Raw genomic sequence first — 21148 nt, 5'->3', positions numbered from 1 at the left:
TCGGTTAGAGAAGCGGGTATAAAAAAGAGAACGTGTATGGTTTTATGTTAGCTGGTGGTTATACGCAGCTATGAAGTCTGAGTAACCAAGATCCATCCATATTGCGACAGATTGGATGTCGAGTAAGTAAATGCTTGACAGGTCCGCGCTCGTTCTCCGGGCCAACGCGCGAGACGAACGCGATTTGGGATGGTGAAAGCGCGATTCAATTAAAAAATGCAGGGTCCGTGCCTGGGGACGCCCCAAAATTAAGGTGTTATTTGGAGATTTTAGGTAAGCGAGGCACGCTGAAGTACCCGCTACAGATTCAGTACGGGGGCTATCGTAGCGATCATAGGTACCTGGAACTCATCAGCTCCGAATTCAGAGACTGCCCGGAGAAAACGGAATACCGCAGACTGCACCAAGACTAATTCAATAACACATATTGCGCCTTGATTGAGTTTGGGCAGTGGAAAGGGAAGGAATGCAGGTGTATACAGACCCCCAGAGTACTTGATTTCAAGTACTGCATCTTTATTGATCGCAGTTGCCTACCTATACTTAACGATCCTAAGTCTGCGGCTAGCGATACGTTTTGTTAGTGGCTCAAATCCAATTTATATCATCTTCTCCCCGCTCATCTTAAACCACACCTGGACAACAACCATCCTACCACGTATACGCATACTAACTATCCTATAACGTAACTCCAGACAGCGTATTTGCACATCATTCATCATGGCCACTCTACCGCCTGTTGGCCTGCCCACAGGGACCGAGAAGCACAAATACATCCAGGAACTCGTGAATGACCTTACCGAAGATCTCAAAGAAGAGCTCTATCTCCCAGATGGTATGTACTCTAAAGGTGTGTAAGAGATCTCGCTAATTTCAAGGACAGACCGCGCTGCAGCTTTGGACCAACTGAAGGTTCTCACTAGAGATCCTACTAATGCCGATCCCCTCTACACAGAAGAGGTCCGTAACCCCCTGTCTTCCCCGCGGAGGGCCAAATGTGGTCTGGCTGTATCGCTGACCATTATCAAAGGCCATCTCTGTGCTTCTTCGACACGCCTATGACAAGCCATCTACCAAGAGTGCTGATGCCGCTCGACGAGTGTTGGCCAATGCCATGGTCTTGAAGCCTATCACTCGGGAGATATTCGCCAATAAGGGCTTTGCACCAAATGCCTGTCAAGGGCTCAATGGTGGAAGTTTTGACGACGAGTTTCTCAACTCCCGCATTTTGTTCTTATCAACCTACGGTACCAAGATTGACCTTAAGAAGCTCATCGATGATGAGAAATTGGCGGATCGCATCTCTGAGAACCTGGCTCGACATGCCAAGGGGTCAGACTCCGGCAAGGCTAAGAGTGACCCAATGCAAGATATGGCGCTTGTTGAAACCGCAAAACTCTTGTTCAATGTCACACATTTCTGTCCCGACAAAGCGTCTTCCTTCAACACAGCGATACCGCATCTGATAACTCTGCTTCTCAAGCAAGATATTTCACAAACGAAACCGCTTGATCCACCAGTTGGATTCATTGTCAACGCACTTGCCAACCTTGAAGTCGGATCGTCAGATTGCCGGACATCCATCCACCCTGAGGACGACCCAGAAAAGATAGTGTCTCGACTGGTCAATATCCTAGATAGTGCGTTGAAGAGTGTTGCGGACAACCAATTGGATGCTACTGTAACACCACTCGTTGGTGTCATAAAGACCATATACGAGCATGCGCCTGACTCCAGTAAGAAATATATCCGCGAAAAGCTTTTGCCTACTGAGAAGGACCGAAGCGAAGTGCTGGGTAAGGGAGATACATTGTCTGCCAAGCTGCTTCAAAACTTCAACAATCCTTTGGCCCCATCCATTGGAACGGTCATCCAGCACCTCCTTTACGACCTCTCGGACAATGACCCCAACAAATTTGTTGAAAATGTTGGCTACGGTTTTGCATCGGGCTTCCTCTTCCAGAACAATATCCCAGTTCCTCCTTCAGCTTCGGAACCTGGTACACAGAAGCCGGTCAACCCCGTTACTGGTCAGCACGTTGATGCCGAGAAGCCCGTTGATGAGCCTGAAATGACGGAGGAAGAGAAGGAACGAGAGGCTGAAAGACTCTTTGTGTTGTTTGAACGGTATGAGTACTCCTGAACTGTCGTCCCCTTGCAAAAAGCTAACTGAGTTGCAGATTGAAACAGACAGGCGTTGTTGATATTCAGAATCCGGTGGAGGCAGCCATGAGAGAAGGCCGTTACAGGGAGCTCAAAGACGATGAAGTGGAAGAAATTGAATGAATTCTCGATATGTCATCTTCGTCCTTTCACCATGGTCTGGTGAGGCTTGCTAGGTAGTTTATTTTGCTCAGGGGTTCATGGTAAATAAAATAACGGAACCCGGTGAAGCGATAAGAACAAAGGCAAGCGCTTTTGTTTAACAATTAGTATCAAAATACCAGCAACAAATGCTTTTCAACAGTCCCCGTTTGTTCTCAGCCACAAATGACTCGTGATCAGGCAGGCAAATGCCCTCTGCTGCCTTTACATGATAAATATCCTGAACCACCTCCACCTCCATCCATCTCCTTCATCACACAAATTTCTTCTTCAACACAAGCAGCAGGTCTACTTGTGATTCTCTCTACCTTTTAAACTTTCATCGACTACCTAAAAAGTTCATCGCTTTTTATAAGCGGTTTCCTGCTTTCAGAATATTTTGCGCTGCCTTTGTATTTACTTAGCAGCTGCCGTCTTCCCAACGCTTCATTTCCTTCTTTCATCATCCACCAACACTCGGCGAGCCCTTAACTTTCAAAGCATCATAAGACTTGCCACAATTTCTAGCCTCACTTCTTAGAACATTGCTAGAATATCGCGTCTCTTTTATTCTCGGCGATTATCACTTTTCAACATCTTCAAGCTCAGACTCGATCCTTTCGGTTCGCGTACCAAGATCCAAAGACAGGATCCGTCGTCAGTATAGACTACATTTATTCCTCGGATTCAAGAATAACATTTATTAAGGATAAGAGTTTGCTTCGCCATCTTCGTAACGACGTTTTTGTTTGTTTCAGCCAGCGCATCTCCGAATCGCAGCCAACTACAAACAAACCTCCTTGTTTAGTAAATTCCTTCATCAGCAAGATGCCTCAAGTCAAGCGCACACCTACTGTATTCCTCGCTCGCGATAAAGCACCTTTTGACGAGTGTGATAAGTGAGTTCCCTTGGCTCTTTCCTCTCGAGTGCCCCTGCTAATTTTGATTAAACTACCTAGTCTGCGTCAAAGCATCGAAGATGATGAGCCTCTCGTGAAGATTGTCTCTGACGTTATGGACGTCGAGAGAAACAGCGAGGATTCTGTGACTCCTCCATTGGATGATCGGGCAAAGATCACTTTCGGCGCGAAACGACCCCTCTCACCAGATGAGGAAGTCACTGAGGAAGCTCCCAAGAAGAAGCCCGGTCGCCCCGCTAAGCGTCAGCGCCGCACTGAGGTCAAGGAAGCTGTTACGCCTCGGCGCTCAGCACGACTCTGCTCTGTAGCTTCTTCAGCCAACGAGGAGAAGCGCACACCAACACCAGCTCCCACCAAGCGAGGCCGTGGACGCCCTCCCACCAAGAAAAGGGGAACAGTAGTCGTCCAAGTTCCTGAGGTCAGCCCTTCTACTAAACGAAGCTCCGCACGTCTTCTTGCCAAGAGCAAGAAGAGTGACGAGAGTGACACGGAACCTGAGACTGAATGGGAGGTCGAGAAGATCGTGGATTCAGGCATCGACGGTCCCACTGGCGTACACCTTTACTTGGTCAAGTGGAAGGGGTTTTCGATGAAGGAGTGCACCTGGGAACCGAAGAAGAATCTGGGCAACTGCCACAAGCTCATTCGCGAGTTTGAGGGGAGACATTAAGAGGATCAAGTTAGCTGGTATGAGGGAGCGGTTTCTTTTAAGGGTACTGTGAACCGGGACACCGACACGAGTTGATAACTTGTACTATTGAGCTAGTAGTTTTCTGAAAGGCACCTTGCTAGATCATTTACATTCTTTCTTCCTGTTTTCTTGCATTGTGCATGCTCATTGAGACTCAATCAAAGTTGAAAAGCCAGCAACGGCTCCAGCCAGAGGAAGCAAGCTTCGCACCAAATTTAAGACTCCCCATCTTCCAATCAACTTGGCCACATCTTCCTGTGAAGCTTCCAACGTACTAGCAGTCGCCTTCATCAAAAGATCATTTGTGGGGCCCATGAAGATGATAGTAAATGGCACAATAGAGACAGTCAAGGCTGAAGCGACCGCTAAGCCCTTCCAACTACGGCCTTCTTGCCTTGCTGCATATATGGCGTATAGGTAGGCTACTGATGTTGTTATGGCGAACTTGGGCATAAGGGTGAAGCCACGGTTAAAGAGTTCCTGCCATACAGTTGCGCTGGAGGGTGCTTGGAGTTGAAGAGCGGCTGGGACACCGGCGAGAGATAGAGAAATGATGAAGCCTGTTGATAATTGTGAATATTTTTACATGGATAAGATTGTCATTGGTCTTACCTGAAGCCCAAGCTGAGCCGGTGATGCCAGTGGCCGTAGCCAGAAGAGATGGAAGGGGCATTGCGATAGGCATTATGATATTCAAGTCTTCTGACGATTGATGGAACTTTGTACTAGTCCTTTGATGGAGTAACTGATTTGAAGCTGGAGAAGTGTCACAATAGTAGATGATTTAAGCTCAATATAATGACGACTATATATACTTTGTGTAAGAGTGTAAGGCTGACAGAATATAACCACATGATGCTTATAAGTATAGGCTCGCTATCGTCTGACTTATTGTTTCATCATGGCCGGCCAAAAAGTGGAACTCATCCGGACTGGAAACTATCACGGACTTCTGAAATGTCCGGTCACGGCCGATCAACATATCAAATGCACCGCTCGGAACAGGCCGATTGGTTAATATGGACGTTATATAGCCCTTTTCGGCCATCAGCTCATGGCTGAGTACCGACCGTTGCCTTGTGCGCGAAAAATCCATGCAGGGTGATTTCGTCAAGGATGCCCCGAGCATCAGGCTCTTTCCACGATGATGCAAACTCCATCCCACACTTCTTGAGGACATTTTGGCTTACAACGTGGTCACTTAGTGTGATGGCTGTGATGCACTCGTCTTTGACTTCACCGTCGCCTCGCACCGAGTTTTTATCCACCGAGAGCTCAACCTCGGTCCTTGGCAACGACCACCACTGGTTGAGATAGCCTTTGACGAACTCGGAGGCATATCCCTTGCCCCAATGCGCCTTGATGAACTGGTATCCTAGAGCTGGCCAGCCAAGTTCAGCTGACCACACGCAGGAACCCCCTAACCCGATGAACTCGCCAGTCTCGGTGAGGGCAATGAGCCAATCGTATCCTTTGATATCGTTTGGAGGTAGTCGGCGATCGAGGCTCTTTTGCGTCTCTTCCATCTCTATATCAGGACGACCTTGGGTCGCCCAGATCATACCGTCAGGTTCTGTTCGAACAGCCCGGACATGGACAAAGTCGTCCTGGGTCATCGGCCTCATTGTTAGACGTTCTGTCTGCCATGGCTTTCGCTCACTATTAGGAGGAAGAGGATAGACGGGAAGTGTTGTCTTGACTGTGACAAAGTCGAGAGGTGGCTTTGGGATTGGATCCATTGTTGTAGGGTAAGGATGATGCGAAAATGCGAGAAAGCAAGTACAAGTTTTCGTTAAGATTGTTGGTGAGTAAAAGAAGACGATGCTGCGAACCTCTTTTCTTCTTATACTATCTTGTCTCCGACTTCGTCTATACAACGATAAGAAGGTGAGTCACAAACCATCTTTATCGTGGCTCTATGAGTCGAATGGATCCTTGGTCGTTAATTAAGTACTTATCTGGAAAGTTATCGTATTACAAAAGTTCCGGCCACTATCCATACCCTACAGCACCAATTTTCGGAAAAAGAAGTATCAGTCAGCCAACTAGACTATGGCACAGTTAAGACCCTTGAATAAAGTGGTTCAATGGGGTTAGCTTCAGCCCTGGCAGTGAACCCTTCACGCCAGAGAGAACAGATACAACCCGAGTTGGAGCGATTTGGGCGCAAAGTCGTTACCCCCAAAAATCGAGACGTCACTACCTAAAGTGACAAGAGGTGGGGCCGTTCCCGGCACTTCTTTTCGTTGAAGAACAAGTCAGTCTTTGGTAATAAACTCAACGAAGCCTCTCAAACGCCAAGATCATCTCACATCTCATCCAGAGGATCTGCCTTTTTCTGCAGCCGTTTTAACGTTAGAAAACCTAGTTATTGGCTTTTATCGCCCACTCACTTTTCTTTTTCTCAACGGGGATATATTTATCTATCTAAAATCTTACTCAGAATGAGTTCCCGCGAAGGCCGTCCAGCCAAAGTGCTCAGTTGCTCCAACTGTCGCACACGCAAAATTAAATGCGACAAGATTCAACCGTTCTGCGGTCAATGTTCTCGATTCGGGCTCGACTGTGTATTTCCTTCAAGAAAACCAACCAGGCGCGCTCCGAGACCTCGTCAGAGTGAACTGCTTGATAGGATCAGTCGTCTTGAAAACATCGTCAATCAAGCTGACCCCGCCAAATTGAAGCAGTTGGATGAGGAGAATATTCAGTCTCCACCAGGGACAACTTCTTTGTCCGCCACTTTGGATGATCACTGTGATGAGTCCCAGGCTGTAGCTACTCAAGCTGCTAATGTAGAGACTGGAGAGCAGTATCTCAGCTCAGGCTTCTGGGGGAACTTGTGTGCTGAGGTTGAGGGCATTCGACAAGCGTTGAATCAACCATCTGAGGAGAGTGACGATGATGACGAGGGTGAAAGCCCAGAGTCTCTGGACACTCCCTCCACGGGTCCGTCTGGATATTTGCTTGGAAATTCCGATTACAGCTCGCGGCAACCATTGATACACCCTCACCCGAATATGATGATACGACTCTGGACCATCTATTCACGCAATGTCGATCCTCTCATGAAGATTCTACACCGTCCTACCATGGGCAAGCATTTCCAAGCTTACATCGAGTCACCATCAACACACCGATTTACTCCAGAAATCAACGCTGTTATGTTTGCTATATACTTTTGCGCAGCTGCTTGTCTGACACCAGAGTCTTGTTTCAAGCAGCTGGGAGAGAGTAAAGAGGTTCTTACAAGACGATACCGCGTGTCTGTGGAACGAGCGCTTGCCGAGGCAGACTATCTCAGTACTACCAAGCTCGAAACTCTACAAGCACTCACGCTTTACACCAGCATGATCCGGGTGCATCTACATGACCGGACGTGTTGGGTTCTCACATCACTGGTTGTCCGTATCGCCCAAGGTCAAAACCTTCATCGAGACGGTGACGGCCACCGTTTCACACCGTTTGTCGCTGAGATGAGAAGACGCCTATGGCACTTCATCGTTGTTCTTGATATCCGTGGCTCCGAAGATAGAGGCTCAGGCTCAACACTTGTCCAATCTAGTTGGGATACCATAGACCCTACACCGATTGATGATGTTGACTTTGGCCCTGATTCGCATGGGCCTCTGATCCCCAAATCAACACCTGCCGACAATGTTGTTTGTCTGTGTACAGCTATGTGCTCGAGTATCTTTGGCTTTCTTTCTCATCCACGATACAGTTCAAAAGGCGAACCCGAGCATTTCCTGTACACAGAAGATCAGCTTATATCTCACATTCGCCAACTGGAAAACTCCTTCATCCATACTGCCAGAGCCTCTCATCTTCCTTCCGTCTACGCTGCTGAGATCGCCCGTATTGTTATTCTCAAGCTCTGGCTCAACATCCAGTATCCCTTCAATGGTGGGCCGGCCCCCGACAGGCCTCGTGTGTCCAAGGAGACTATGCTACGTACTGCAATCTCTATTATCGAGCTGCGAGAGCGAATGACGAAGAACCAATGGGAAGACCGATTCGCTTGGTGGACAGACACCTACGTGCAATGGCATCCTTTGGCAGTTGCGTTAGCTGAGCTTTGCGTGCAAACCGAGGGAGAGTTGGTGGAAAAGGCATGGGTTGTTGTCGAGAGAACGTTCCCTTCATCACGAGAGCACATCGCAGACACAGCCAAAGGTTCGCTTTGGAGACCTATCAAAAAGCTTTTGAAGAAGGCGAGAGCTGCAAGAACAGAAGCGCTGCTGAAGCAGATGGACCTCAACGGCAGCTTGGATCTGGACCCTGCAGTGTCTTTCATGCCTCCGAACATGAATATGCCTCAACCGTTGCAGTTTAATCCAGCTCAACAAATGACAAACATCCCGGTGTCGGGGCCAGGCATGACGCAGCAGTACGACACGAGCAGTATGAACCCTTCAATACTGTTCGATCCGCCAGAAGTTTTGAACCTCGACTTTGGAATGGGGTTGGAGCAAGGCGTGCCTATGGAGTGGTCATATTGGACAGAGTTTTTCAACGATACACAGATGGAGACATCTCCAGGAAGCGGGTCAGGCGAATCTTTGTAACAGTTCACAATCGGTAGTCATTGCTAGTTTATAAACCCAATCAATTGTGCATCACACCGGCCAGCATCTCGCATGCTCAGAATTTTTTGGTTCATTCATTGCCCATTTTATTGAGCAAACTCAGTTGATATTTCCATGATCCCGTGTAACACCCGCAGAGCCTAACCATCCTCTAAACCGAAATCATTCTAAGCGAAAGTGGAAGGTCGCTTCGCGCTGAACACCTTCTTGGAGCTCTCCTTGGTGATACGGTGGGGGAGGGGGAAGCTCAGGTTCTTCTGGGTGAGCTGGCGGATGTAAGGTCGCTTGATGTCCTCGGTCTTCTCGAGCTCGACGACGCGGAGGACCTGAAGTATGTTATTAGTAGCTGCAATGCGGGATCTGTGGTTGAGAGGTAAGTTCGACGTACGTGGATGGACCTGAAGCGGGCACGGTGGCGGGCAGCCATGTCGGAGTAGAGAGACTCGATGGCATCTGTTCGGGACAGCTCACGGTACTCCTTGTACATGTTGTGCGTGCCGGAACGAGAGTCGTATCGGATCCAGACACCGAAGTTCTTGACCTTGAGGGGGTGCTTCTCGTGGAGCTGAAATTTCCGAGTTAGCCTCCATTGGTTCCTTCAGGGTTGAAATTTGTTAAACGTACAGTCTTGACGCTGACGATCTCACCAGTGGCCTTCTTGACCTTCTTGAGACCGCGCAAGAAGTACCAGTATCGGGACTTGGCGACCGTCTCGTTGGGGGCGAAGATGGTCATGCGGTAGAGGGCGGGTGTAGGGTCAGCCTCGGTGGGCAAGTGGCGCCCGATGACCTCGTATTCCTGAAGACGGCCTGAATGCATTGTCAGTATGAGATTTTCCAGATGCTAATTGATCTGATGCGATGCCGCGAGCCGGAGGAGAAATGTCGAATTTCGAAACAGTGCTGTGTGGGTAGGTCGAATCTTTATGCCGAATTTCGAAACTGGGTTTCCGTGCCAGAAAATTTGCTGGACCCCGCTTCGAAAGGCATTCGAAAGTTGTGCAAACGAATAGCGAGGTTGTTGTAGTCCCAGAGGGCCTTGATCCTTCGTCCTCGCTCTCCTCCTAGTCGAGTTGAAGAATATCGAAATTGGGTTTTTTTTTCGTCGTCCATTATCCTCCGGCAGGCGACATCGCTATGATCGAGCGCATAAAACAGAAAAATTGCTTACCCATCTGTAATACTGGTTAGTTATTTCCCTTGTGTATGTCTGTATCGTCGACTTACTGTGACGTTGGTCAATTCCGACTGCGAAGGTTAGTGAAGATGACCGAAGTTTGAAAGATCCCAAATTTTTGTGCGAAGGTGAGAGGGCAAGAGACTGGGTCGTAGCTTCTGGAGGGCTTGGGCCCCAACAGCGATTGGTCAACAGAGACCCACTTCAACCGAACATCACGTGCACGCTCGATGCAGATGGCTGCCAAGGTTGGTGGGTCTGATGGCCAATCAGATACGATGACAAGAGCTCAAAGAAGTTGTGAGCGAAGGAGCGAAGAGTGAAGGTGACTTCAACGATAGAGTGAGGCTGGTATCGACCTTGAGTAACTCCAACTTTGGTATTCTGCCAAAACATCTCAGAATCTGACACCGCACTGAGCTACTGTAACGATTACACGCTATTACTTCTTGGAATTTCTATTGATGCTTAAGATTAATTGCCACTAAAGATCTTACTCAAAGACACAGCGCGTGTCTAATACCATCACCATGAACACTACATTCGAACAGTTTGCGGAGGCTCACTCACAACGGAATGGTTATAAACTTGCGCAGACACTCTCACCTGTTCCTCCAGCAGATGACCCTCACCGCTTGATGGCTGTATGGCGTAGCACGAATTCTCACAGTGTTAAAGGCGACATCAAACACTTTATCAAGTCCAACACAGCTCATCGGCGGAAAATCGATCACGATGAGACAACGGGCTGGGTTGAGGTCTACACCTCATACTGGAAAGCTGTTGCTGAGATCTTGGCGGGGGAGAGCGGCAAGGTAAGAAAATGAGTCAGCTGTTGGACTCATGCTAACTCACGATGCAGTCTACATGGACAAAAGTGTACGAGGCATGGAAAGAACTGACCTCAGTACTTATTCGTGGTTATAACTCACACGGATTCGAAGCATGGACAATCCCATCCCTGTATATGGTGGGAAAGTACCTTCGGTTATTTGCGATTAAGTCCGACGAGGAGCGTCGGGCCAAAGCCTTTGATACTGGTCCTGGAGCTTCCTTGATATCAGATGATTTTGATCCCGAAACAGACAAACAACTTCAATTAAGAGACTGCGAGGGACATCTCAAGCGTATCTTCTCACTGTGTTTGAACGACAGGTATGTTTGCTTTTGCTCTGGGCACATGGACTATGGCTGATTGCAATCAGAGCACCACTTGAAGAATCAAGGAAATGGGGAATCTACTTTATTATCAACCTCCTCTTCAAGACTTACTTCAAGTTGAACTCTGCTTCATTGTCGAGAACGATTCTCAAGACGCTGGCTGTATACAATGACAAAGGAGACATGCCACCACTGGAGTCGTTCCCCAAATCTCAGCGAGTGACTTTCAAGTTCTACGAAGGTGTCTTGCTCTTCCTTGAGGAAAACTACCTGAAGGTGGGTACATCTTGCTCAGTCAACGGGATCATCTAACATTCCATCTAGGCTGAGTCTCACCTCAACGAAGCATGGCAACTGTGCCATAAAGACGCTTACGCGCAATCAGAGTGAGTACAAGCCATTGCAGTTCGAACATGTTTGTTGACTTAATGACAGACGAATCCTAACCTACCTCATTCCTTGCCGTCTCCTTACTAGCCACGTCCTCCCTACCAAGGCCCTCCTTGAGAATTACCCGCGACTACAGGACCTCTTCCTCCCTCTCGCTACTTGCATCAAATCCGGCAACCTTCAGGCCTTTGACCAAGCTCTACAGCATGGCGAAGCTGAATTTGTCAAACGACGTATTTATCTTACCCTTGAAAGAGGTCGAGATATCGCCTTGCGTAACCTCCTTCGTAAGGTCTTCCTCGCTGGTGGATTTGATGAGCCAAAAGATGGTGACGCCGCCCCGGTTCGTCGTACAAGAGTTCCCGTTGCCGAGTTTCAGGCTGCTATCAGTATGGGCAGCGGTCACTTGGTCGATCCAGATGAGGTTGAGTGTATGCTGGCCAATATGATTTACAAGGTAAGTTATCAGACCTTTTCCCTTGCCGAGCTGTTGGCTGCCTCGTGGAACTGCTGTCTTTTCCTTGGTCGAAATTGGCGAAAGTAGTCGTCGGCATCCACGTGGCGGTCATTTGATTATATACTCGTCACCAAATTGTTGCCTCATTTGGATGCCTGCCTAGGGCATTCTCGATATCTATCTACACTCCCCTCCATCTCAGCCTTACAAACACCTGAGTCACTAACACATATGCTTTTTTAGGATCTTATGAAAGGCTATATCGCAAGAGAACGAGGTATCGTGGTACTGTCCAAAAAGGGAGCTTTCCCCGGCACAGGACTGTGAGGTGAGGCTGTCGAAGGAAGTTATTGGGCGAGACATGGTCTGATAGACAAGAGGAGCGTGAGAGTTCAGCGATGCTTCCCTTATTGATACTATTCTATGAAAAAACTAGTGCACAAAGCGGATAGATACCGCAGCCGTCAGGATGACGCCTGCGTCAACAAATCACAAAGCAGTTTTCACGATGGCCATACTCTGTTCTACATTTGCTTTTCAATTCGAGGCTCACAATGGAGTTGGCTTGACCTCCCCACTGATCGAGGTTGTCTTTACGCCATATTCACGGTCAACCACCGCAGCGTGCACCACGCTTGCATCTCCCTGCTTTGCATCTGTGCCTCGTCCTTGTCAGCCCCCAACTGTTGAAGCCTTAGACATAATGGCCATACCTACAGATATTTGTTTACTTTTGTTGGCGTCCTGAGACCCTAGTTTGACTTTTTGTCGAATCCGAAGCGGCGTTGAAATCCCCGCAGTGCACTCTTGCAGTTTGCATGGTTCGCTTCCTTTCCACTCGCATGTTTTAGATCGCACTCTATCCCCCAGCGTGACTCACATCCGGGGATCTATTCCGTTATAAGCGACACCTGTTTCACGACGTGATTGGACACGCTTACCAAACCTTGTTGAACGTTGAGTTTTGGTGTTTGTGCTAGGAACTTTTGGTTCTCACTCCAAGTTACAATAACGGGCAAGGTTTGATTTAAGATATGAAGTTTATTTGAAAGCTCGCTCTTTTCGAAATAGCTCGTCCAAAAGAGCGTCATGAATAATAATAGTACAGTTTTTTCGTCAATCCATCGTAGATGACAGTCTTGGTATCCTTGGTACAAAACCATCGTGAACAAGCAAATCCCAACCAGCTCGCTCTGAGCAGAGCCATAAATCCAAACCCCTTGCTTCAAGATAAGTAATCCACTAGGGGCTATTAAGAAGAGTAGTAGTACAAAAGAAAATAAGATTCAGCGCCAGATTCAACCGTTGAAACGCCTTGAAAAGCATGTAGCGCCCCAAACTCCTATCGCAGGTATTCTCTTTAGTTTTATGGTATTGGTCAATACTGTGAAGTCGGCGCCTTGTATCAAAAAAAGAAGAAGGGGAATCGTGTTTCATTAAAGTCAATAAGAGAGCCACGTGTGAAGAGGATGGGTTATTAAGAGAAGTGGCGGTTTGAGCGAGGAGTGTTTCTGCCGTGCGTTAGTTGAAGAACATCGTGCAATATCAAGGTTAAGGCTTACGATGCAGTCGAGATGTCGTCGACATGGTTGCAAAGAGCGACAAATAGATCAAAGAAAAGTTGAGTGCCGCCGTTGTACATCTCAAGTTGCATGGTGCCACTTCGCTTGAAAGTGCTGCGTGAGCGAATGATGAGAGCGAGATAGTGAGCTCGTAGTTTGGAGTCTGTGTCGGGAGTGTTGGCGTAGGCGTATCTGGCTGAAGCAAGAATGGTGCTGCACTGGATTCCAGATTCTGTGAACACTTATGAGTAAAGGTATATCGACATAGGGAGAAGGAAACATACGAAGTCCTTGTTTGCGCAGCGATAGCTTCTTGAGCTCGTCAAGGCCATACTTCTCCGCGGCACAGTAGATGACGGTGTCCTTGAGAAGATCACCATCAACACTGCGGTGATAAACAGTGCTCTCAACAGCAGAGCGCTGTTCTTCGGTAGCGGCTTCTAACTCATATGAGTTTCGGCGCTTGTTGTGCACGAGACGAGGAGTGTAGTCGCCCTTGTACAAGAACTCAAGAACAGAGCTAAAGATCTCAGGCTCTTCGTCGGGAAGTGAGATCCGTTTGCTGGCGACATCCATGTATCCGTTTCGTAGAGCATTGTTGAAGAAGGGACTGTTGGAAAGAACGTCTTCGTGGGCAGCAAAGAGACGTTGTTCGCTGCCAACGACGAGAGTGACGATGGGTGAAGCCCCAGTGCTCCTGGAGTCTGTAAGAAACAAGTCATGAGGATAGACGGCAGATATAGACTTACTCTCCCATCATAACATCACCACTGGCGCTAGTCATGGAAGTCATAGTTGGTCGACGATGGTGACGAGACTCATGTTTTCGCTTAGTGATGCCACTATCTTTGCTAAAAGAAGCACTAGACTTGCTAGCTTTGTGGCCTTTTGAGAAGCTCTTGCTTGAGCTCTCGTGTCGTCTGGATGAGGAGAACATGTTGATTGATTGTGTGAATGATCTCGAGTGAAATTCAAGACGTTGTATTATTAGAACTGGTGGGCCGTTGGTCGGTTTTATACTCGTTGGCCGATAACGTGGTGGGTGGCAGAGTAGGCAGAGACAGAACGAGGCAACAATAAAAAGAAGGAGGCAGACGATGATAACAAAAACGCCGGAAGAAGATCGTCTCGGATAAAATTGAAACCTACCTCAGGTTCAAATAGTGACTTACTGAAAAAGCGATCACTCTTCTGATTCGACTCAGGATACGGGGAAAAGGTCTACGAAATGGGAGACACGACAGCATCTTTATAACATACGAGGCTTGCCCCGTGCGAATGGGCTGCCTGATGTAGCGGCACCCCCGCTGGAAGATCATCCCCAATCATCCTACGCATGAAGGCGAGTCAGCCCTTATTTGGCTTGGTGATAAGTCGTAGCCCGACGCGTGTCCGAGCCTGGGTGTCCGCGTAGAGAGGGGCGCGATATTGCCGCGGGCGCACGTGATTCAGAACAGGGCAGTTTAATTGACTCCAGGCGTCTGTCGTTGGAATTTTACAGGGGGTGTCCAGGGATCTGACGAAAGATGGGAGTCACAAAGAAAAGGGGGCTGGGAAAAAGGAAACACAACATGGACTGAAAGAGTAAGGGGGGCTTGTTAGCGGGTTTGACTTATGCCTCTTTTAATTGAAGCTCCAACTGGAGGCTTCTGTAACAATGGAGATTACAGCGTGGTGGTTCGCCTCTGCAATTAGGATTAGTGGAGCTCTGCGTGCTGAATGGGGACCCTCTCAAGGCAGAAGTCTCCAAGCTCATGGGACTGCATGATAGGGCATGTTCGATGATGGAGCTGCAAGGCTTTGAAATACTGGTCAAACCTCGTCATTTCTTGCATCATTCGAGTCTTAAGTTTCTGGAGATTCAATTGACTTCAATTGAGACTCATACCAAGATGATTAAACCCGCTATTGCTGCTGAAGCTTCCCATCGTCTATCTAATCCTCACGACTGCACATCATGGCTTCTCGCCTCCGAGCACACTCAACCGCAAACAACTTTTTCCTTTTTTTTTAACCCCATGCTGCTTTAATTGATAGTGGATCGTTTAGCCTTGTTACATGGTCCGTGGGTATGATTTAGCAAGGGGCACCAAGGTAAGGTACCTGGCATAGCTTGCATATTCCTTCCAACACCTCCACACTCAATACAGTCTGTTGGGTTTTAGTGACCCTTTAGTTCAAGGCTCGGATGAAACTTGAGGGCATCGACGGTGACATTACCCGTTATACAGGATCGGTCACTTGAGCGTGACGGCATTTGGCAGTCACACACTCTGACGATCCCTGTACACCACAGCTGCAGATGACCGACATGTCCCGAATTCACGCCAGAAGAACTTGAGACGTCGTTATTTGCCCCTCTATCTGACCAGTTTCAAGTTATCTGGTTCCTTGCATTGTTCAAGACTTCCCCTTTTCTTAACATCTTAGGTCCTTGCGCCTGCATAACAGCCGTGGCGATGGAGTGTGCAAGTGCTTGCTTGCCCGCTGCTCTCACCATGGCTTCATTGTGCAGTGCCCCGCGTACCTTTTGTCGCTCCACCGGGAGTCCAACCCGTTGACATCGCTCAAGCAGCTCCTCGCCGTGATTGGCAGGCACAAGCTCATCTTTGCCCGCTTCCACGATAAATATTCCGGGCGGCGACTCCGGAAACCTCTTGGCTATCATGCCGAGGTTGGTCCAGCTATCTAGATGGTTTCGGAGAAATGGCCAGAGATATTGGTATGGAAGCCACTTCTGTGGATACAATGCTTGGAGCATAGCTCGAACGTTTGTGAATGGCGTTTCGAGAATGAGACCATCTATTGTTAGATCAGGAGGGAACTGGCCTTTGGCAGCCAGGTTGGTTGCAAAGCCACACCCAATGCTTTGTCCCCAGAGGAGTACTGTTGGCTTTGTTCCGTCACCTTTCTTCGACTTGCTTTCATGCAATTGATATATCCATTGTAACGCTGCTTGTGAATCGAGATCTATTCCTGGTTCTGATGGCCGATCATGAGATGTCCAATAGCCGCGATAACTCAAACATACTATTGTGTAATGGATTGAGGGCTCATTCTCGTGAGCTCGACGTATTATCCAGGAAAGGTCTGGCAGCCTAGGTGGCAGAGACGATGCATTACCTAGGGCTTTAAGTAAGCTACTGTAAGATACGAGATTGATGAGATTGGCGAACCTTGAAAGTAGAGGACATAAGCGTGAGCGGCCTTGGCAGTACTCGGTTCGGGTACTGAGGGCACATCTGCTACGCACAACGCAATCTCTGTGCCATCCTTCGACTTTATCCTCTCTTCCCTCCATTTTATCCGCCCACAATCTCGGGACACCTCATCAATGGTCATGCTGCGCGCATTGGGAGGCAGAAATGGATTATAGATAATGGCATTCTGGAACAAGACCATCATTGCACACTTCCAACACCATAATGCCACGAATAACCCACTAAACAGCAACGGCGGCATGAGAAAAGGCGCAACATGCAATGGTCTCATGCAGCCTGGCGAGGGCCTCAAGGATGCAAGTCTCTCTCTGTTGGAGCGGATATGCGGTCTCGATCCCACGCAAGCAGCTCGAAAGCGCGGGAATGGGACGGCGACAGCGCGAAATGCCATTTCTCACATTTGTAGCCGACGATCAAAGAAACATCTGACAGGGGAGGAAGAGACGTGGGATGCTGTAGTTAGGCACAAGGGGCACGGGGGGTTATGACATGTTCGTTTGTCACTGGATTTGAAGAGGATGCAAGTGTGCGGATTGGGGATGTGATGGGCAGCCGAGGAAAATTGATGGAGGGACGGGTAGTATTGAGGTAGATCTGACTGGACTTGACAATTTTTGAGGCATATGTACTTGAGAATCATAACTATAAGATAACCAGATCTTCTCTATAGTTTACTGTGGAATTAATTGAAATCTTATCAATCTCTTACAATCCCAAGCAAACATTGAGAATTGTATCATCAATTATCTCATGTGCTTCGTGGTGTGATTGCTGATATCATACCTAGCGACATACAGTGGTATTTGCCCCACCAAACTCTCTTGTTTCAGCCACCTCAGGAACCAACTCGAACCAAAACGGTAGAGGAAAGGAACAGCGTTAACTTTCTATTGCCGTGGTCTACCTACATTTCAAAAGAGCACCCGACAATTTCTCAGCTTTTAATCAGCACTTTCCACCTCCTCCAACCCAACCTTTTCTTTCTACATTTCGCCTAACGTTAACGCATTCCGACGTCTTTCCCCCACTAAGGTCGTTAGGTGCAAAAGTCCCATCGCTTACAAACTTGCATCTGCCCCGCCATTTACCGACAGATCCAATATCTAACTTAGGCTTGATACCTACATCATCGTCTTTGTTTTGACAGAACCCCACCAAGACGAAATCACAATCACCATCACCATGCCTGCTTCCGATAAAGAAAACGACGGCCATGCGCACATCGAACTCCCCGGGGGTGATGATGCGCCGTCTCCGCGCGTCGATGGCGAGTCCAGCCCTGGCCTCAGGAATAGCAAGGGCTGGGATGGCAAGCTTCGCATGCCAAAGTCGGCGTCTATGGCAAATCCAGAGGCTTTGACTGACTCTGATTACTCGGACGAAGAGAACGTTATGAAGGGAGAGAAGATTGACGCTGATGAGGGTATGTTCACCATTTCACGGACCGTGGTAGAAGCCCGCTAACACATCGTGCAGACCTTCTCGACGACGAAGACCCCGAGACCGACGAAATTATGTGTTCCCACTCTCGCATCGGATCGATCTCCTCGCTACGCCTCGAGCGCTTCAAGAACGTCTCCCGAATTTGTCTCCGTCAGAACAGTATCGAGCAAATCGATGGCCTTTCTGCCCTTGCCGAGACCCTTGAAGACTTAGACCTCTACGACAACCTCATCTCCCACATTCGTGGCCTGGACGAGTTGACAAACCTCACAAGCCTCGATCTAAGTTTCAACAAGATCAAACATATTAAGCATGTCAACCATTTGACAAAACTCAAGGAACTGTACTTCGTCGCCAACAAGATCAGTAAAATCGAGGGGTTGGAGGGACTCGATAAGTTGACGTCTCTCGAGCTTGGATCGAACCGTATTCGCGAAATCAAGAACCTCGATTCTCTGAAGGCGATCGAGGAGCTTTGGCTGGCAAAGAACAAGATTACTGAGCTCACAGGTCTTGGTGGTATGCCCAACCTGCGCCTCCTCAGTATTCAGTCCAACCGTATAAGCGATTTGTCACCACTCAAGGATGTTCCCACACTCGAGGAGCTCTACATTTCTCATAATATGCTGGAGTCTTTGGAGGGTCTGGAACACAATCCCAAGCTACACGTACTGGACATTTCAAATAACAAGATCACCAGCATTAAGGGTCTTGAGTCACTTTCTGAGTTGGAGGAGTTATGGGCCAGTTACAACCTTATCAGCGATTACAAGGAGGTTGCCAAGTACCTTGCCGACAAGAAGAGCTTGACAACGGTGTACTTTGAAGGAAACCCACTGCAACTGCAGGAGCCGGTGGCATATAGGAACAGAATTCGGTTAACATTACCACAGGTCAAACAGATTGATGCCAGTAAGTTCATCCCTCAAAACCATACCCGAATACAGTCACTGACCAGTTTGGTAGCTTTTGTGAGAACATAAGAACTCAATTTTGGAAGGCATCAGCATAGAAAGCAAGGCGTTTGGGGAGGAGTTTTGTTTATCTATACTCAAGACGGTATCAATGGAGCATACAAATAAACGATGCCATGACAACCAATTGACGCGATTCACATGTCAGACGAGTTTCGTGATGATAAAGTCATTGGGAGCTACACGATGATGTTTTGCGATAAGTCCAGGCATATCACAGATCGAACCATTGACCAGCATTCACCTCGTGCAATTACACTATTGTTTGTGTGGAAGGGTTAACTGTCATTTGTAATCTATGAGAGCGGTTCTACAAAATGCAGCCCATCGTCATTTAACGCCTGATATCCCAAAACAGTCATGTTCCCATGCTTCTCTCTTTTTTACTCATATCATAAAATATCATATCATTATTTAACCGAAGATCCAGAGCTTCTCGGTGGGGAAGTACTGCAGAGTGTTAGCATTGACACTTGGCAATTCAGGAAACGAGTGAAAACTTACGTTAGTGGGCTTGTTGAACTTGAGGTTGAGGTTCATCTTGGAGATGCGCTTCATGTCCTCCTCGTCGATGTTCCAGTCGACACAGTCGAAGTTCTGCTCCATGTACTTGGGGGTGGTGCTCTTGGGGATGACAGCAAGACCCTGCTGAGTGGCCCATCGGAGAAGAACCTGGGCGGAGGTCTTGTTGTACTTGCTGCCGAGGCTGGTGAAGACCTCGTGCTGCATGAGAGGAGAGGCAGACTTGGCGATGTCCATGTCGAGCTCAATGAAGCCGGTAGGACCGAAAGAGGAGTAGGCAGTCAGAGCAATACCCTCAGCCTTGGCGAGGCTGACGAGCTCAGTCTGCTGGTGGTAGGGGTGAAGCTCGACCTGGAGGGTGGCAGGGCGGATCTTGGCGTACTTGAGCAGGTCGTAGATAGCCTGAGCCTGGAAGTTGGAGATACCAATGGACTTGGCGAGACCCTTCTCAACGAGGTTCTCCATGCCCTCCCAGGTCTCCTGGTTGGTGGCCTTGCTCCAGCGGATCTCGGTGCCGGCATCATCGTAGTGCCAGCCAGGGGGGTAGCGGACCGAGGGGTCGACGTACTCGAGGGCGACGGGGAAGTGGATGAGGAAGAGATCGAAGTAGTCGATCTGCCAGTCGGCGAGCTGCTTGCGGGTGATGGGCTCGACGTTCTCCTTGTCGTGGTATGTTTGCCAGAGCTTGGAGACAATGAAGAGGTCCTCTCGCTTCACGATGCCCTCCTTGATGGCGCGGGCAACACCCTCACCACAGGCCTTCTCGTTGCCGTAGTCTGCAGACGAACCATGTTAGTAAAAGTCTTGGCTGTTGGTTTGCCTTGTCCGGGTAAAATGAGAGCTTCATGAAGCTGCCACCCCACATTGTGAAGCTCTCCGCGTGGTGGAGGGGTCATTTTGCAGGGGTAATGTGGCTGTTTTCTCGGGCAATTGGCAGGGAAAATGAGGGGCAGAGAGCAGGGGTTTCAGCTGGGGAGGAGGGGCAGACGAATTGTCGTCTTGTAAGAGACAGATCTGTCCGTGACGTGATGTGACCAGAAGGGCAATTGTGATTGTGAATGCAGTTGTAGAGGAAAGACATACCGCAAGCACCATCGAACAGACGGTAACCGGCCTTGATGGCGTTGTAGACAACGTCGGAGCAGTTTTCATCGACCTTCCAGAGACCGAAGCCAATCTGGGGCATGTCATAGCCGCTGTTAAGCTTGATGGTGGGAACGTTGACCATTGTGACGGTATTTGATAAGATTGTGTATATGAGAGAAGACGGATGATACAATAGAAAAGGAAGAGAGAAGGGAAAGTAGGAATGGCAACACAGAGGAGGGGAGAGGCGTATTTATGGTAGCAGAGAAACGTATGTTGTCTGTCTGTTGTCCTAGACTAGAATGTATGATACTGTATCCGTACAGCGGCCCTCATGGCTGCGGGCATGACAGCAGCAATGACATGGTTTGCATTGATAGTTAGACGCCTTCTAAAAAATTCCGCAGTTACCAAAACTGCATTAGTTTCTAATCTATGTTTCTAGATGCTTGTGGTCATAGAATGTCACTCTGCATGGGTTGGTTATGTGGTTACTATAGTATCATGGGACTGTAAATGCAGCTTCCTCGGGGATTTGGGGGTGTGTAACCCCCAATGGCTAGACTAGAGGTGTGTGTCTTGTTGCATACAGGTATTGGATATAACGGCGGCAAATCTCCAAGCTCCATCATGCGACCGAAGAATTGTCTGCCTT

The 21148-nt window shown here is 48.4% G+C and overlaps 10 protein-coding genes across 10 annotated transcripts; 4 read left to right on the top strand and 6 right to left on the bottom strand.

Moving 5' to 3' along the window:
* The first annotated feature begins 431 nt into the window (after positions 1-431).
* B0J16DRAFT_374642 (guanine nucleotide exchange factor) lies at positions 432-2465 on the top strand. Its single transcript, XM_046130617.1, has 4 exons — positions 432-835; positions 884-960; positions 1031-2127; positions 2181-2465. Exons 1-4 carry the CDS (start codon positions 721-723, stop codon positions 2284-2286), a joined length of 1395 nt encoding a protein of 464 aa, XP_045980207.1. The 5' UTR covers positions 432-720; the 3' UTR covers positions 2287-2465.
* A 1499-nt stretch (positions 2466-3964) lies between these two features.
* B0J16DRAFT_347369 (uncharacterized protein) lies at positions 3965-4687 on the bottom strand. The gene is made up of 2 exons (XM_046128564.1): positions 4528-4687; positions 3965-4475 (listed from the first exon to the last, which is right to left on the bottom strand). Exons 1-2 carry the CDS (start codon positions 4598-4600, stop codon positions 4060-4062), a joined length of 489 nt encoding a protein of 162 aa, XP_045980206.1. The 5' UTR covers positions 4601-4687; the 3' UTR covers positions 3965-4059.
* On the bottom strand, positions 4688-5922 carry B0J16DRAFT_347368 (GNAT domain-containing protein). The gene has a single exon (XM_046128563.1). The coding sequence runs from the start codon at positions 5652-5654 to the stop codon at positions 4968-4970; it is 687 nt and encodes a 228-aa protein (XP_045980205.1). The 5' UTR covers positions 5655-5922; the 3' UTR covers positions 4688-4967.
* A 27-nt stretch (positions 5923-5949) lies between these two features.
* Positions 5950-8494, top strand: B0J16DRAFT_347367 (uncharacterized protein). Its single transcript, XM_046128562.1, has one exon. It carries the CDS (start codon positions 6360-6362, stop codon positions 8478-8480), a length of 2121 nt encoding a protein of 706 aa, XP_045980204.1. The 5' UTR covers positions 5950-6359; the 3' UTR covers positions 8481-8494.
* On the bottom strand, positions 8495-9798 carry B0J16DRAFT_347365 (ribosomal L18ae/LX protein domain-containing protein). Its single transcript, XM_046128561.1, has 3 exons — positions 9126-9798; positions 8890-9066; positions 8495-8827 (listed from the first exon to the last, which is right to left on the bottom strand). Exons 1-3 carry the CDS (start codon positions 9318-9320, stop codon positions 8669-8671), a joined length of 531 nt encoding a protein of 176 aa, XP_045980203.1. The 5' UTR covers positions 9321-9798; the 3' UTR covers positions 8495-8668.
* Positions 9799-9970: 172 nt separating this feature from the next.
* B0J16DRAFT_347361 (uncharacterized protein) lies at positions 9971-12498 on the top strand. The gene is made up of 7 exons (XM_046128560.1): positions 9971-10492; positions 10540-10832; positions 10883-11114; positions 11163-11224; positions 11274-11685; positions 11929-12343; positions 12405-12498. The coding sequence occupies exons 1-6, from the start codon at positions 10208-10210 to the stop codon at positions 12010-12012; spliced, it is 1368 nt and encodes a 455-aa protein (XP_045980202.1). The 5' UTR covers positions 9971-10207; the 3' UTR covers positions 12013-12343; positions 12405-12498.
* A 243-nt stretch (positions 12499-12741) lies between these two features.
* On the bottom strand, positions 12742-14450 carry B0J16DRAFT_347359 (uncharacterized protein). The gene is made up of 4 exons (XM_046128559.1): positions 13997-14450; positions 13532-13944; positions 13248-13479; positions 12742-13196 (listed from the first exon to the last, which is right to left on the bottom strand). The coding sequence occupies exons 1-4, from the start codon at positions 14182-14184 to the stop codon at positions 13163-13165; spliced, it is 867 nt and encodes a 288-aa protein (XP_045980201.1). The 5' UTR covers positions 14185-14450; the 3' UTR covers positions 12742-13162.
* A 999-nt stretch (positions 14451-15449) lies between these two features.
* B0J16DRAFT_174233 (Alpha/Beta hydrolase protein) lies at positions 15450-17136 on the bottom strand. The gene is made up of 2 exons (XM_046122460.1): positions 16424-17136; positions 15450-16370 (listed from the first exon to the last, which is right to left on the bottom strand). Exons 1-2 carry the CDS (start codon positions 16857-16859, stop codon positions 15622-15624), a joined length of 1185 nt encoding a protein of 394 aa, XP_045980200.1. The 5' UTR covers positions 16860-17136; the 3' UTR covers positions 15450-15621.
* Positions 17137-17379: 243 nt separating this feature from the next.
* B0J16DRAFT_174239 (uncharacterized protein) lies at positions 17380-19070 on the top strand. Its single transcript, XM_046122461.1, has 3 exons — positions 17380-17891; positions 17945-18823; positions 18878-19070. Exons 1-3 carry the CDS (start codon positions 17651-17653, stop codon positions 18892-18894), a joined length of 1137 nt encoding a protein of 378 aa, XP_045980199.1. The 5' UTR covers positions 17380-17650; the 3' UTR covers positions 18895-19070.
* A 75-nt stretch (positions 19071-19145) lies between these two features.
* B0J16DRAFT_347354 (NADP-dependent oxidoreductase domain-containing protein) lies at positions 19146-20756 on the bottom strand. The gene is made up of 3 exons (XM_046128558.1): positions 20491-20756; positions 19390-20183; positions 19146-19335 (listed from the first exon to the last, which is right to left on the bottom strand). Exons 1-3 carry the CDS (start codon positions 20633-20635, stop codon positions 19300-19302), a joined length of 975 nt encoding a protein of 324 aa, XP_045980198.1. The 5' UTR covers positions 20636-20756; the 3' UTR covers positions 19146-19299.
* Between the last annotated feature and the right edge of the window lie 392 nt (positions 20757-21148).

The sequence above is a fragment of the Fusarium flagelliforme genome (assembly GCF_020744385.1).
Source record: "Fusarium flagelliforme strain FIESC 12 MPI-CAGE-AA-0113 chromosome Unknown B0J16scaffold_6, whole genome shotgun sequence".
Taxonomy (NCBI): Eukaryota; Fungi; Ascomycota; class Sordariomycetes; order Hypocreales; family Nectriaceae; genus Fusarium; species Fusarium flagelliforme.
This window is presented reverse-complemented; position numbering and strand designations above follow the sequence as displayed.